This window comes from Podarcis muralis, chromosome 11 (assembly GCF_964188315.1).
Source record: "Podarcis muralis chromosome 11, rPodMur119.hap1.1, whole genome shotgun sequence".
Lineage (NCBI taxonomy): Eukaryota > Metazoa > Chordata > Lepidosauria > Squamata > Lacertidae > Podarcis > Podarcis muralis.
Window position 1 is genome coordinate 56,153,643 of NC_135665.1, and position 15,448 is coordinate 56,169,090.

Consider the following 15,448-nt stretch of genomic DNA (forward strand, 5'->3'; position numbering starts at 1 on the left):
CAGTTCCCAGAATTCTTTGGGGGTGAGTCATGACCCTAAAGGAAAAAAGGATGGGGGGGGGAGAGGAGGTAAAAAGCAAACTCCGGCACCTGTTTTTAAAATTATGGTTCTGAAAACAGCTAGCTGGTATGGAGAAAGTTGGGGGTGGCACTGTGGGTCAAACCACAGAGCCTAGGTCTTGCTGATCAGAAGGTTGGCCGTTCGAATCCCTGCGACGGGGTGAGCTCCTGTTGCTCGGTCCCAGCTCCTGCCAACCTAGCAGTTTGAAAGCATGTCAAAGGGCAAGTAGATAAATAGGTACCACTCCGGTGGGAAGGTAAACAGTGTTTCCATGCGCTGCTCTTGTTTCGCCAGAAGCCGCCGGCTTAGGCATGCTGGCGACATGACCCGGAAGCTGTATGCCAGCTCCCTCGGCCAATAAAGCGAGATGAGCGCCGCAACCCCAGAGTCAGTCACGACTAGACCTAATGGACAGGGGTCCCTTTACCTTTATGGAGAAAGTTAATGTACCCTTGATGGTGTGGTGGCTGCCAGGTGATTGTTGAGAAGGAGCTGGAGAAAGCTAGTCACTGTGAAGCCTGTGAAACAGACCTCCTTCCCTTCTCTCCCTCTCTTTTGCAATCTGATAGAACAGCTGCCTGGAGGTGGTAGTTTGGTAACTTTAATACTGTCATCTCTTTCCATAGCAGACCCCAGGACACAGAAGAAATCCATCGAACCAGAGCAGCCTGGAATCAGACTCCAATTACCCATCAATTTCTACATCTGAGGTTGGGGATACTGAGGATGCAATCCAGCAGGTGGAGGTATGAAAGTTCAGTTCAAACAGGGTTTGGGGGCAGGTTTTTTTAAGTGGGTCCCTGCATGGTCACCGGAGTGCCATGACTTTCTCTGAATGAGGCAGACTGAGTAGAGATGTGGTTTTGAAAAGTGACTATTAAGTTTTCTTGTGCTGCTAGAAAGCCAACACTAATTATGTCGGGAGCAGCAGATGTCAAAACCTCAGCCTCGCATTGAGAAAGTCGCGCTGTTTATATCTTTAATTAGGCAATTAAAGAGGATTAATTTTTAAACGCACGCTTTTAGTTAACAGTTAGGGCTGTACACGGAGAGCATTAAGTAATGATAATTAAAAAGAAAGCGAGTGGTTAATAATGCATTTATATAACATATTTTCCTTTCAAAAGGCTTCTGAGCGCCTTTCCAAGCCTCCTGAGGACTGGCTTTAGGCAGTCCTATTGTGTTTTCAAAGAGATTTCCAGCCTCCCTGGTACACTTTCAGCATAACCAACATTTTAAAGTACATTAGGGCACAAGGCATTAATGTATCTATCCGCGCAGTGTTTAGACTTGGTGGAGAATGCAGAGCGACGCTCCGAAGGCTTCCTTGTGCTCTCCAAAAGGGCTAATAGAACAAAATCCCAAGGTTCCTAGAAGAGCATTTGAGGGGCCAAAAAGGGTAAAGGGGACCCCAGACCATTGGGTCCAGTCGTGACCGACTCTGGGGTTGTGGCGCTCATCTCGCTTTATTGGCCAAGGGAGCCGGCGTACAGCTTCCGGGTCATGTGGCCAGCATGACTAAACCGCTTCTGGCGAACCAGAGCAGCACACGGAAATGCCATTTACCTGCCTGCCAGAGCGGTACCTATTTATCTACTTGCACTTTGAGGTGCTTTCGAACTGCTAGGTTGGCAGGAGCAGGGACCGAGCAACGGGAGCTCACTCTGTCGCAGGGATTTGAACCGCCGACCTTCTGATCAGCAAGTCCTAGGCTCTGTGGTTTAACCCACAGCGCCACCCACGTTCCTTGAGGGGCCATAGGACAGGCTATATTTCTCTCTCAGCCCCCCAGAGAGGGAGGTCCGTGGGTGAAGAAGCCTCCCCGTTGTTGGACAAAGAGCCTGCTGCCACCCTTAGCACTCCACCATCGGTAACAGTAAGGAGTTACCAGGTGGTAAGTCCAGCGAGTGGGGGGCTGGATGCAAAGCTCTCGCATTCCCCCAACATCTCCCCAAATTGTGTCCCTAGTCCTGGAGCCATCACACTGATTTCCCCTCCCCTTTGGGACCAAAGGGAGAGGAAATATGAAAATGAATGAATGGTCAAGAAAGAAGGCTCCCACCTTCCACTATGCCAGCAGGAGTCCAGCAGGGTTTTGGATTGGCCAAATTTCTGTCTCCGTTTCTGCCCGCTCCATCCTTGTAAGATTAATCTGCCTAGGATGTTAAGAATGTCTTGAACTGAAGTAACGAGTGCAAGGGCTAAGGCCGTTATTTTCAACCACTTAGAGTAGACAAAATGCGTTCAGCTGGCATGTCCAGTGGCAGAGGTTATGATTGAAGGGCTCTGTGGCTGGCGTGTTAGTGTGTCTAGAGTGAAAAGCAAAATGTAATGGAGGCCAGACTACCGCTGTTATGGATTTGTCTGTTACGGATTTTCTTGTGGCCTTTAGTCACTTCACCTCTCGGTGCTGCCATTTCTCTCCCTGTTAAATGGCTGTGTTTAGGATCGTTAGTTACCTGACCATGAGAGCTAAGAAGCCGAAGATGGATTTGTGAAATTGCTTTCTCTCTTTGGATGCAACCCGTTGCACCAAGTGCAAAGTGTCAAGGCCTCTGACACCAGCAGAAGCTGCTGATTAAGAGCTTTCACATCTCAGGTTTTTCTCGCTTTCTGTCCTGGCTTCGATGCATAGCGTCCACACAGCCACCTTCATTCCTTATATATGTGGTAGACGAGAACCAGTGGTGCAATCTGTGCTGGAAACATTCTGCACAAAAGCTTGTGCAATTTGGCTGCCTCCACAGTGCACAATTACTGTCGAATAGCCACACGTCATTAACTCATTTTTACAGGGCATCTGCATGATGTTGTGATCAAAACATCCCCCTCCTGTGTTTTCCCTGCTTAACCAAATCCCCCCCCACCCCCGACCTCATAAAACCTGGAGCAGCTGCGTAATCCAGCTGCAGAGCCTCATGCAGCTGTTCATGCAACTGTTTGTCCAGTTATTTATTGTTCTATTTATAATTTATTTTTATTTCTATCATATACTTCAGCCAGCCAGATTATGGGGTGGTTTACCAGTAACCAATCCATCAAATAAACACATCTCAGAAAATACAACAGTAAAATACGAAAGTGGAAATAAAACATTATAAAAACTCCACATCGTTTTTATGTCCTACATGACTCCCATCACAGTGGTACCTTGGTTGTTGAACGGCTTGGCTCCCGAACAAATCAGTTCCCAAACGCCGCAAACCCAGAAGTGAGTGTTCTGGTTTGCAAACATTTTTGGGAAGCCAAACGTCCGACGCAGTTTCCGCGGCTTCCGACTGAGTGCAGGAAGCTCTTGCAGCCAATTAGAAGCCGCGCCTTGGTTTTTGAACAGTTCCGGGAGTCGAATGGACTCCCAGAACAGATTAAATTCACCAGCCAAGGTACCACTGTTGTTGTTGTTTAGTCGTGTCCGACTCTTCGTGACCCCATGGACCAGAGCACACCAGGCACTCCTATCTTCTACTGCCTCCCACAGTTTGGTCAAACTCAAAGAACACTGTCCAACCATCTCGTCCTCTGTCGTCCCCTTCTCCTTGTGCCCTCCATCTCTCCCAACATCAGGGTCTTTTCCAGGGAGTCTACTCTTCTCATGAGGTGGCCCAAGTATTGGAGCCTCAGCTTCAGGATCTGTCCTTCCAGTGAGCACTCAGGGCTGATTTCCTTCAGAATGGATCAGTTTGATCTTCTTGCAGTCCATGCAAGAAGAGTCAAAAGTCTCCTCCAGCACCATAATTCAAAAGCATCAATTCTTTGGCGATCAGCCTTCTTTATGGTCCAGCTCTCACTTCCATACATCACTACTGGGAAAACCATAGCTTTTACTATACGAACCTTTGTTGGCAAGGCGATGTCTCTGCTTTTTAAGATGCTGTTTAGGTTTGCCATTGCTTAATAAAAACACATTCTAGAATCAGAAATGTAGAGTTAGAAGGGACTCCATTGGTCATCCAGGTCAACCCCATGCAATGTAGGAATCTCAGCTAGATCATACACCAAAAGGTTACGAATGAAGGTGATTGAACTGGCAATGGGAGCGAGTTCCAGTTAGGATGCCACTGCAGAGAAGGCCCTGCCCTGTTCCACCGTAGAAAGTATCTCCCCCAAGAGTGGGATCGCCAGGAGGCCCTTTCCTCACTGATCACTCGTGCCAATACATATTGAGAGAGGCACTCTTTCAGGTATCTGGCTCCCAAGAAATTTTGGGCTTTATATAGACTAGTGCCAGAATCTGGCCTGTTAGTGTATCGACAGTCAGTGCAGGTCCAAAAGGAGTGGTGCTCCATGATTCCATTGTGTGATCGCATACACCAATCTTGCTGGGACTTTCTCCCAATAGCTGCAGCTTCTGGATTGCCTTCATGGATAGCTTTGTTTAGACCACTCTGCTGTCTTCCAAACATGATGTCACCAGGACATGGTTAATTGCAGGCTTATCCACTCTTATCTTTCCTTCGTTCTTTCCAGATATGGTCACAATCTAAAATTCCGTGTCCGAGCGTCCTTCTTCTTCTTCTTCTTCTTCTTCTTCTTCTTCTTCTTCTTCTTCGCCGATCTTTCCCTGTAAAAACCTGCTCTTTAAAGCTCAATCAGAGCAAACATCAATCTACGGGAAACCTGAATCAACATTTGCTTCGATTCAGTGGGGAATAGCAGGGAAAGCTCGAGGCAAAAACAGACACTTGGACACAGAGCTTTTAATCATGGATCTCTGCTTGGAAAGAAAGAGGCAAAAGGGAAGTTTGGATAAGCCCTGTGGCCAGCCTGTCTCTTGTCCAAGAACAGCATATTTGGTGAACGGGTTATGGCCCATATAGATTTCCTCTAGCCATTTCCCCCAGCTCTCCTCTCTAGGGATAAGCTCTATCAGCTTAGCACTTCTCCAAATAGCATTGCCTTTATATTCATTTATTTTCCCTCCCTCGCCTTAATTTGGTGAGAGGGAGCAACCATGATCGGATGTGCAGCAAGGAGGGGGAGGGAGTATTTAGCACCTTCTACCCCCCCTTCAGGGACGTGGGTGGCGCTGTGGGTTAAACCACAGAGCCTAGGATCAGAAGGTCAGCGGTTCGAATCCCCGTGACGGGGTGAGCTCCCATTGCTCGGTCCCTGCTCCTGCCAACCTAGCAGTTCGAAAGCACGCCAGTGCAAGTAGATAAATAGGTACCGCTCTGATGGGAAAGTAAACGGCGTTTCCATGCGCTGCTCTGGTTCGCCAGAAGCGGCTTAGTCATGCTGGCCACATGACCTGGAAGCTGTACGCCGGCTCCCTCGGCCAATAAAGCGAGATGAGCGCCGCAACCCCAGAGTCGGCCATGACTGGACCTAATGGTCAGGGGTCCCTTTACCTTTTACCGTCCCCCCTTCAAAAAAAGCCCGCCATGGTTCCAATGAAACCCTTCCCCTCCCAAGAATTTGGGGCTGAGCCAACCTAGCAGTTCAAAAGCACATCAAAGTGCAAGTAGATAAATAGCTACCGCTCCGGCGGGAAGGTAAACGGTGTTTCTGTGCGCTGCTCTGGTTCGCCAGAAGCAGCTTAGTCATGCTGGCCACATGACCCGGAAGCTGTATGCTGGCTCCCTCGGCCAATAAGGCGAGATGAGCGCCACAACCCCAGAGTCGGCCATGACTGAACCTAATGGTCAAGGGTCCATTTACCTTTACCTTATATGTTTGGGAGTGAAGAAAGGGGCTGCCCACTTGGCTACAGAATCTTATTTAGATTCCAAAGCTGCTATTCCAGTTCAAAGCAGAACACCAGCGACTGAGCGCCTGCTAAATGGACCGCATCTGGAAGAACCCTTCTTTGGGTGGGAGAGACGTGCTTGGCTTCCTTTTGAGAAGAGTGTTGAACCAGCCACACATCACATTCCTTTTCCAATGCGCTGTATTTATTCAAAGCTCTCAGGTGTTGCTGAAAGGCTCCTGGTGACCTGCTGCATAATGCATGTTCCTGCGGCGCCTCCAGGCCATTAAGGTTACTCCCTGCTCTTACCTCTCGTTCTCCTCTTCCGTCACAGGAGGTTGGCATGGAGAAGGCGGCCATGGACATGACCCTCTTCCTAAAGCTTCAGAAGAGAGTGCGGGAACTCGAACAGGAGAGGAAGAAGCTGCAAAGCCAGCTGGAGAAGAGAGAAAACGAAAGCAAAAAACCCCAGGTAGAAAATGTCGCTTTGCTGCTACTACCCACATTGGATTTCAAATCTATAACAGGCATTCCTGGGGAAACTTTAAAGCATGTGTTGTGAATTTAAGACTCAAACTAGACACTGCATTGAATATATGCAGGGATAGTTTTTTTATGTGAAGATATACAAGAAAATGTAACCCTTCCCCCTGTGGTCTGAAATGGTTCAGTCCTAGGAATTTTGTGCAGTTTGGTTGAATCTGTGGATCAGGTTGTTAATAATAATAATAATAATAATAATAATAATAATAATAATTTATTTGTACCCTGCCCATCTGGCTGGGTTTCCCCAGTCACTCTGGGCAGCTTCCAACAAAGATTAAAAATACATTAAAATGTCAGACATTAAAAGCTTCCCTAAACAGGGATGCCTTCAGGTGTCTTCTAAATGTCAGGTAGTTGTTTATCTCTTTGACATCTGATGAGAGGGCATTCCACAGGGCGGGCACCACCACCGAGAAGGCCCTCTGCCTGATTCCCTGTAGCTTTGCTTCTCGCAGCGAGGGAACCACCAGAAGGCCCTCGGCGCTGGATCTCAGTGTTCAGGCAGAACTATGGGGGTGGAGATGCTCCTTCAGGTATACTGGACCGGGGCCGTTTAAGAGAACTTTTAAGCAGGTTCCCATGAACGTTTTGCTCAAATGGGTGACTGGGATTTTACCTTTGTTCAGAAATACTTTGTAAATCTACCCTTCGACTCAAAGGTATTCACCTCATCTTTGTGTCCTCTTGACACCCAAAACATCAGCGATCCTAAGGTCTAACCATCACACTTAAGTTAGAAATCCATGCATAATTATGATGCTTTAGTCTATTGCTGCCGGCTTCTGCCTGAGGACAGGCTTTGCAATCATCGGGCTACACAATCAATGCTGGAATGATTTATCTCACTGTATAGTTAATTGGCCTGGCAATGACTCTGTTCATGAGCTGTCATGAATCCAAAGTATCATTGATTCCATTTCCCCCAGACCTGTGGGAAATTTCGATTCTGAAGAAGTAGTGAAAAGGCATCATTGACGTGAACATCCTTGCCTATTGTGCTGTGGGTGTTCCGGCATTTTACTAAAATACAACCTGTTAATGAAAGGAAATAGGCAACTTATCCTACTAGGATGGGAACATATTTAGGTTCAGAGAGTTATGCCTTGGCAACCCCAGCTAAATGGCGAGATCCAGTTTTGTCCAGCAGAAAGTGTCCGGCTGTGAATTTTCAGGGGATTCTGGGTTGAGGTTGGCTGCGGTCAGGGCAGCAGCTGGGAAAGGGACCATCTCCATACAGCTCTGCTTGCACAGAGTCCTCTTTCTCCTTTCCACCAGATCCATCTGTGGCACAAGCTCAGCCGTCACCCCTGCCACACTCTTAAGTTGGTTTCACAGCAGTTGAAGTTCTGAACGTCAGACATGGGATCTCACAGGTTGACTCTGAGCAAGATTTCTGGGGGGACCTTTTTGGTAGAGCATGTGCTTCTCGTGCAGAAGATCTGAGGTTCAGCCCCTGCCCTTTCCAGTTAAATGAGGATTGGCTAGTAGACGATAGTGGTAAAGGGTATGCCTTGCATGCAGAAGGTCTCAGGTTTAATCCCCAGTGTCTCTAAATAGGGCTGGGATAGACCCATCTCTGAAACCTCAGAGACCTGGTGCCTGTCAGTGCAGACAACATTTAGCTGGATGGACCTTTGTTCTTACTTGGTATAAGGAATATTCCTAAGTCAGTTATTTACTATTACTATTACTATTATTATTAATAATAATTTTATTACTAATTAAATTTGTATACTGCCCTTCATCCAAAGATCTCAGAGTGGGCCACAGCATAAAAATGCAGAAGAAAACTATAAAGTACATAATATGAAGAAGAACCAACCAAACCAATAGCACCCCCTCTCACAGGTCCCCATTTATGAACCAGTTGTAATAATCTCCGGAGGGGTAAAGGTAAAGGGACCCCTGACCATTAGGTCCAGTCGTGACCTCATCTTGTAAAGCTCATCTCGCTTTATTGGCCGAGGGAGCCGGCGTACAGCTTCCGGGTCATATGGCCAGCATGACTAAGCTGCTTCTTGTGAAATAGAGCAGCGCACGGAAACGCCGTTTACCTTCCCGCTGGAGCGGTACCTATTTATCTACTTGCACTTTGATGTGCTTTCGAACTGCTAGGTTGGCAGGAGCAGGGACCAAGCAACGGGAGCTCACCCTGTCACGGGGATTCGAACCGCCGACCTTCTGATCGGCAAGTCCTAGGCTCTGTGGTTTAACCCACAGCGCCATCTGTTAATTTGTTGAGGCAAAAACAAAAGAGCCTTTCGATGCTAGACCAGCAATTTAATTATGATATAAGCGTTCATGGACTGGCATTTCATAAGACAGTGTCTAGTCCACAGAAGCTCAATGAAGTAATAGTTAACCTTGGGGCAGATTGGGGAAGAAGATTTGAGTAAAAGTCTCTTAAATAGTTTATCGTAGATGCACTTCTGTGCCATTCAACGTCCCCTGTCAGTTTCCAGAAGCCCCAACAAACTGGTCCATCCACAAAATTACTGGTTGTACTGTCCTCTGAAATGCTTGGAGCTAGCTTTGTTTGCTCTGTTAGGACCAAACTAGATATGACATTTCGTCTCACGGCTTGCCCTGATGCACTTGATATTTAAACAAAAAATAGTTAGTGCAGGAAATGGGGAACCAAATTGGGATCCATGATATGGGTGAGGAGAGCATTAGTCCTTTGCAGTGTTAGAAACTGAGATATGAAAGCTAGTAGCTAAATGGCACCTTAAACCTAGGTTATGGGCACAACCATGGAATGTCTAGGTGTGTGTTTTTAATAACAAGAATACAAAGCTGAAAATGAATGAACTGCAGCTAAAATATTACGTTAATTTTTCACATGGTCTAGTCCTTCCCCTGCCCACCCCCCTAATATTCTGAAGAGGGTCTCTTATCTAGTCTTCAGAGTGTAGCTGGAAGTGGGGAGGCAGAAAAAAGTCCTGCTTTCCTTCCACTCTGCAGTTTTAATATGAAATCTTAGGCGCAGTACTGTGCCTGGAGCTCAGAAACTGCTCACAAAATGCACCTAGAACAATGGGAGTTTCAAACACTGGTCCTTTGCTTTCGGTGCTGCTGTCTTGGTCAGAATTGCCTGCCCCCTCCCCTTGCATCTGATATTTGAAGTGGGAGGAAAACTCCCACCTGGGGCTTGAAAGGGCAGGGTCTTTACCTAAGAGCTGAAAAAGAGCCCTGCTGGATGCAGTTAAAAACATCTGGATCAGGTGCCTGGTCCAGATCCTGTGGCCAACCAGATGCCTTTGGGGAAGCCTGTAAGCTTTGTGCCTCTTAACCAGTAGAAGCGGGTTGAAAAAGGGACAGCACTTGCTTCTCGCTTGTTTACCCAGTCATAGAAAGGCGGCTGCCTTTTAAGTATGTATTATGGATGTTCCCCGTCAAGTCTCCCTCCACCCACCAGTTTCTTGTTCCTTTTTCAGTCGCTGATAATACCCTTCAGAGAGTTCTCTTTCTGAAAAGTTGTGCTTGCCCCGCAAACGAACAAGTTCTCTTGTTTTTCTGAGGCAGAAAGGACAATCATTTATTTAAAAGAAGGCTCATCACGACCCAGAGTCCTTGTAGGATAACGCTGCCACGTCTTTCTGCGATTCATTTTTTATTACTTTTCATAAAAACAAAAGCAGCAACCCAAAAAAGAAAAATAGCCTGCATGTTCCACGTACTTTGATGCAAAGCAGCGGCTGGAGACCACACAGTGACATGGAATGCTCTCTCTCCCATGCGCAGCTTTTAAACATCCCCATTTCCAAAATTAATGGTCTTCCAAGCACTGTGGAATCACTGGAGATTGAACCATAGTGGACTCTTATTTAATTTCTCTTGTGTTTCCTTTTTAAGTAGGGCTGCAGCTGGTTCCAGCACCCCCACATTTTTTTACCCTCACAACAATTTAAAAATTATTATTGTATTTCCACACACACCCCACCTGCATGCTTTCCTTCAGGAAGTTCAAGGTAGCATTCATGGTTCTCCCCCCTCCCATTTTATTCTCACAATCCTGTGAGGTAGGTTCATCTGAGAGACAGTGATTGGCCCAAGGTCACCCAGTGAGTTTCATGGCTAGGTGTGGATCTGAACCTTGCTCTCCCAGATGCTACTCAAACCACTACATCATGATAGGCAACAACCCTCTGAGGTGGGGTGGGCTGAGAGGTAGGACTTGACTCAAGGTTGCTTAATGAGCTTATCTGGGGTTGAATTCGGGTCTCCATGGTCTTTGTTTGTCATTCTGCTCACTATCCCACAACAGCTCTTGTATTACCTAATCTCAACATTTGCCAAGAAGTGGGTACATTCAGTGCAGCCGAAGTACAAAGAATACTTTGCTTCTCCAAGTATTCATTGTTCATTCATTCAAACGTACTGGCTCCCAATACGTTTCCGAGCACAATTCAAAGTGTTGGTGCTGACCTTTAAAGCCCTAAACGGCCTCGGTCCAGTATACCTGAAGGAGCGTCTCCACCTCCATCATTCTGCTCAGACACTGAGGTCCAGTGCTAAGGGCCTTCTGGCGGTTCCCTCGCTGCGAGAAGCCAAGTTACAGGGAACCAGGCAGAGGGCCTTCTCAGTAGTGGCACCCGCCCTGTGGAACGCCCTCCCACCAGATGTCAAAGAGAAAAATAACTACCAAAATTTTAGAAGACATCTGAAGGCAGCCCTGTTTAGGGAAGCTTTTAATGTTTAATAGGTTATTGTATTTTAGTGTTTGTTGGAAGCGACCCAGAGTGGCTGGGGAAACCCAGCCAGATGGGCAGGGTACAAATTATTATTATTATTATTATTATTATTATTATTATTATTATTATTCTCGTTTGAACTCCCCATAGTTTTTTATCTAGAGCCAGGGCTGAGAGGCCATTCTGTTGGGATTGAGAGGTGACAAGCAGGAATTCAGTCTTTCATAGAATTGTAGAATTGCAGAGTTGGAAAGGACCTCAAAAATAATCGAGCCCAACCCCCTACAATGCAGGAATCTCAGCTAGAGCATACATGACAGATGGCCATCCAACCTCTGCTCCAAAACCTCCAAGAAAGGAAAGTCCACCACCTTCCAAAGGGGTCCTTTCCACTGGTCCCCACCAGTTGCCCTTTTTATTCCAAGAGTCTTGAACAAACACTGTTAAGACTCCCGGGTCAGACCTGTTCACTGCCCTGAACAACCTCCACTCCTGCTAGCTACAGATGACTGCCTTAAAGAAACATGGCAAGTGCCTGATAGCTGACCTTTGCTGCTGATGCCATTCCTTAGTATCCTGTGGAAGGGATGTCTGCATGCTGCCCTCGGGCAATCTCTACACTTTGGGAAGATATGACGAGTCGCTTCAACCCTCTATCTACTGTTTTATTTTTTGCAGGCTCAGAGGCCTGTGCTAGCGACAGAGATCCTTTTCTCCCCTGTCCAGCAACATTTTACCTCTTTTGCCATCTACGCATGGAAGAACAGAATCAGCAAATAGGATACAGATAAATAATAGAGAAGCTAGGAGAAGAGAGAAAAGGGATTCCCTCTGCGTGTGCCCCTGTTTTACCATCCCATTGTTTTTATCTTTCCTCTCATCTGATTCTATGTTTACTAAACACCCTTCACTCTTTCAGCTTTTCTTTCTTGGCCAAATTGCTCTGCCAGTAAACAACAGATTTTGTAAGGTGACCCAGAGCTGCAATCAAAAAGCCTAACCGCTGTAGCCTCTTGTCAAATCAAATCTCTCTCTTTCTCTCTCCTTAATCCATCCAGGTAATTGAAATGAAGAACGAAATGGATTTGGACCGCGATACGGATCTAGCGTACAACAGTCTGAAGGTAAAAGAAATTTGCAGGCCGGGGATATTTTTTTTTTTTTCCTCTTCACCCACCTCAGGTGCTAAAAAGCTGCAAGAGCTTTGCTGATACCAGTCTCTATAAATCTGCATGACGGGTACACCAAAATATGCCTTAACTATTTACAGTCCCATGGTCTTCCTTTTTATGCTCAGCTTTCTGTCCCCTTTTCATTTGGTTATGACAAAAAGAGGCGTCATAGCCTGGCCCCACTGACTGACTTGGCCATCTTATGGCACAATGTGCTCTGTGCCCTATAAATTCTCTAACTGGGGTGTTCTTGGGACTCCCCAAGTCCTTGGATGAGCACTGCAGGGACTTTAGAGGCCTCCCCTGCCTGTTAGGTCTGGTTCAGATGTGGCAGATGATGAGCTGGCAAAACTCTGCTTTTGCTATCAATGAGTTTCTGGGTTTGGTTCAAAATGTTGGTTGAAGGACTGTGTCCTCCTGTCCACCTCTGGTAGAGGGTACGTTGTGCTTCTTCTGGGGTAGTTTGTCCATACCCTGCCCTCAGTGGAACCTGTGGTTCCTAGAAGCTGTCAGCATGCGGCAGCAGCCACACCCCAGGAATGACTTCGACTGACCAGCCAAACCAGGTGAGGGGAGCCAATGGCTCTCAAATCCTTGATGATTTAGGGACTTCTCCTGCACGCAAAGACAGCCTCCAGCGGATTGAGTGGACAAGACCAAAGTGGGTCCAGCAGTCAAGAAGGTGGTTTCTGCATGTGCTGTAGAGGGAAGCGGGTGGGTAGATGGAGCTCGTCAACCTGGGAAGGTAGCCCACCAGAAGAAGGAAAACTCTGATCCTAAACCTCTGCTGGCTTGAGGGATGTCTTTGGGAGAAGGAAAGGCTAAGGAGTAAACGCAGCACAAATCTGGAGTGGAGTCCCTAAGACGGTTGGGTGGCGTTTTGTACGCCTCCTTCTGGCAACTCCTGCAGCCAAACTGGTACCCAATGTCTTACTGTGCTTTCCTTTGGACCACACCAGGTGGGTCTTGTCGTCTGGGCAGCCCAGGACCTTCAACCACATTGCCCAGGCTTGCATCCCGGGGAGGTCACCTTGGTGCTGCTAACGCAGAGGTTTGACTTCATCCCCAGAGGTGCACTCTGTTGTCTCTCAAGACAGATGGATGCCAGCCACAACCTTGTTAGAGATGCTATATCATGGATGCCCCTGTTTTTAGAAGATTCATACCTTATTTTATTTGGTACATTTATATCCCACCTTTCTTATATCATGCGACTTAAGTCAGCATATATGAGAGATTCCCCTGCAGTAGCCTATCCAAGCACTGATCATGCCGATCAGAAGGTTGGTGGTTTGAATCCCTGCGATGGGGTGACCTCCTGTTTTTCGGTCCCTGCTCCTGCCAAACTAGCAGTTCAAAAGCACGTCAAAAGTGCAAGTAGATAAATAGGTACCGCTCCAGGCGGGAAGGTAAACGGCGTTTCCATGCCCTGCTCTGGTTTGCCAGAAGCGGCTTAGTCATGCTGGTCCCATGACCCGGAAACTGTGCGCCGGCTCCCTTGGCCAATAAAGCGAGATGAGCGCCGCAACCCCAGAGTCGGTCACGACTGGACCTAATGGTCAGGGGTCCCTTTACCTTTACCTAAGGCACAAGGTGTAAGTGAGCCCTGCATTTTCTTCAGGCTAACAACTTTCTGAGTGTCAAGGAATACAGTGGTACCTCGGGTTACGTACTTAATTCGCTCTGGAGGTCCGTTCTTAACCTGAAACTGTTCTTAACCTGAAGGACCACTTCAGCTAATGGGGCCTGCCGCGCCGCTGCCACGCAATTTCTGTTCTCATCCTGAAGCAAAGTTCTTAACCCGAGGTACTATTTCTGGGTTAGCGGAGTCTGTAACCTGAAGCGTCTGTAACCCGAGGTACCACTGTATACATATACTACCAATTCCTTTCCCTCCTGCCACCTCCCTTTGGCAATGTAGTGCATTTCTTAAGTCATCTTCTACCAATTTGCCTATTCTGTGTGCAAAATTATTTACAGATGGTGATGACATAAATAGAATTTGTTCTTTCTTCTCTTCCCCCCCACCTCCACCCCTTTTTCTTGCTCCAGTAAGAGGTTTTAAAAGAAATTGTTGCATTTTGGACTTCTGTTTGTATGTTAGGCTCATGATTAATGTGTGAGCTGTTCGCAACTTGAAGATAAATCTTTAATGTGCATCAACTGCAGCCATTTATTTTTCGGGCACCCAAAGGAGGTGGGAAAAAAGGAAGATTCTTAGCAATTTTTGGTCATTCTGGAACAGTTTCCCTTAGAAACAGTAAATATACTGGGGTTTTTAAAAAAGTTATTTATTTAATAATTGTGTTTATAGGCAGCATAATAATTCATGTTTTCTTGGCGGCTCACAAAAAATAGTTAATGGTAGATAATACTGTAATAAGCAGGCCTCCTCCGAGAGAGTTCGTGTCTCGTTTACCATCCTCCTTTATGTGAATGCAAAATATAAAATGGGAAGCTTCTGTCTCACAGATAAGACCGCAGCTCCCCATAAAACAATTGGAACAAAGAATGGAGTTTAGGGCAAGAGGAGATTTGGGGCTGAATATAGAAGATCGGTACTGGAAGCAGATTCAGGCATGCTTAATGAAAGCCAATGTTCTGCTTCTGAATGCTTGGTTCTTTTATTTATTTATTTAAACAATTTAGATGTCACCTAACTACAGTAGTCCCTAAGTGGTTTACAAAGATGTAAAGTAAAAAATAATAATAATTTAAAATTGTAAAATCTAATTTCAATTAAAATGCTGGCATAATAGTAGTAGTAGTAGTAGTAGTAGTAGTAGTATTCAGTAGTTCAGTTCAGCTGTTCTGACCTCAAGTGGAATGGCTCCTGGTGAATATGAGTATAGAGTCATAAAACCATAGAATTGTAGAGTTGGAAAGAACTCTGAGGGTCATCCATTCCAATCCCGTGCAAAGCAGGGGTCTCAAGTAGATCATAATGGTAGAAGACCACCCAACCTCTGGTTAAAAACCTCCAAGGAAGGAGAGTCCACAACCTCCCAAGGGAGTCTGTTCCACTGTCTAAAAGCTTTTAGTGTCATAAAGTTCTTCCTTTTGTTCAATCAGAATTGCCTTTCTTGTAACTTGAAGCCATAGGTTTGGGTCCTAGCCTCCAGAGCAGGAGAAAACAAGCTTGCTCCCTCTTCCATGTGACAGCCCATGAGATATTTGAAGGTGGCTATCATATCTCCTGTCAGTCTCCTCTTTTCCAGGCTAAACATACGCAACTTCCTCAACTGTTCCTCATAAGGCTTGATTTCCAGACCCCTGATCATCTTAGTTGC

General features: G+C 46.4%; 1 protein-coding gene across 6 annotated transcripts in view; it reads left to right on the forward strand.

Moving 5' to 3' along the window:
- The window catches only part of MYO5B (myosin VB), a 287,447-nt gene that overhangs the window by 235,481 nt on the left and 36,518 nt on the right, over positions 1-15,448 (forward strand). For 5 of the 6 annotated variants that reach the window (XM_077936490.1, XM_077936493.1, XM_077936494.1 and 2 more), the window contains 3 exons: positions 687-806; positions 6,081-6,218; positions 12,045-12,110. In XM_077936490.1, coding sequence (XP_077792616.1) covers positions 687-806; positions 6,081-6,218; positions 12,045-12,110 — 324 coding nt within the window. The remainder of the gene's footprint in view (positions 1-686; positions 807-6,080; positions 6,219-12,044; positions 12,111-15,448) is intronic. The other variant, XM_077936491.1, reaches the window with a different exon arrangement.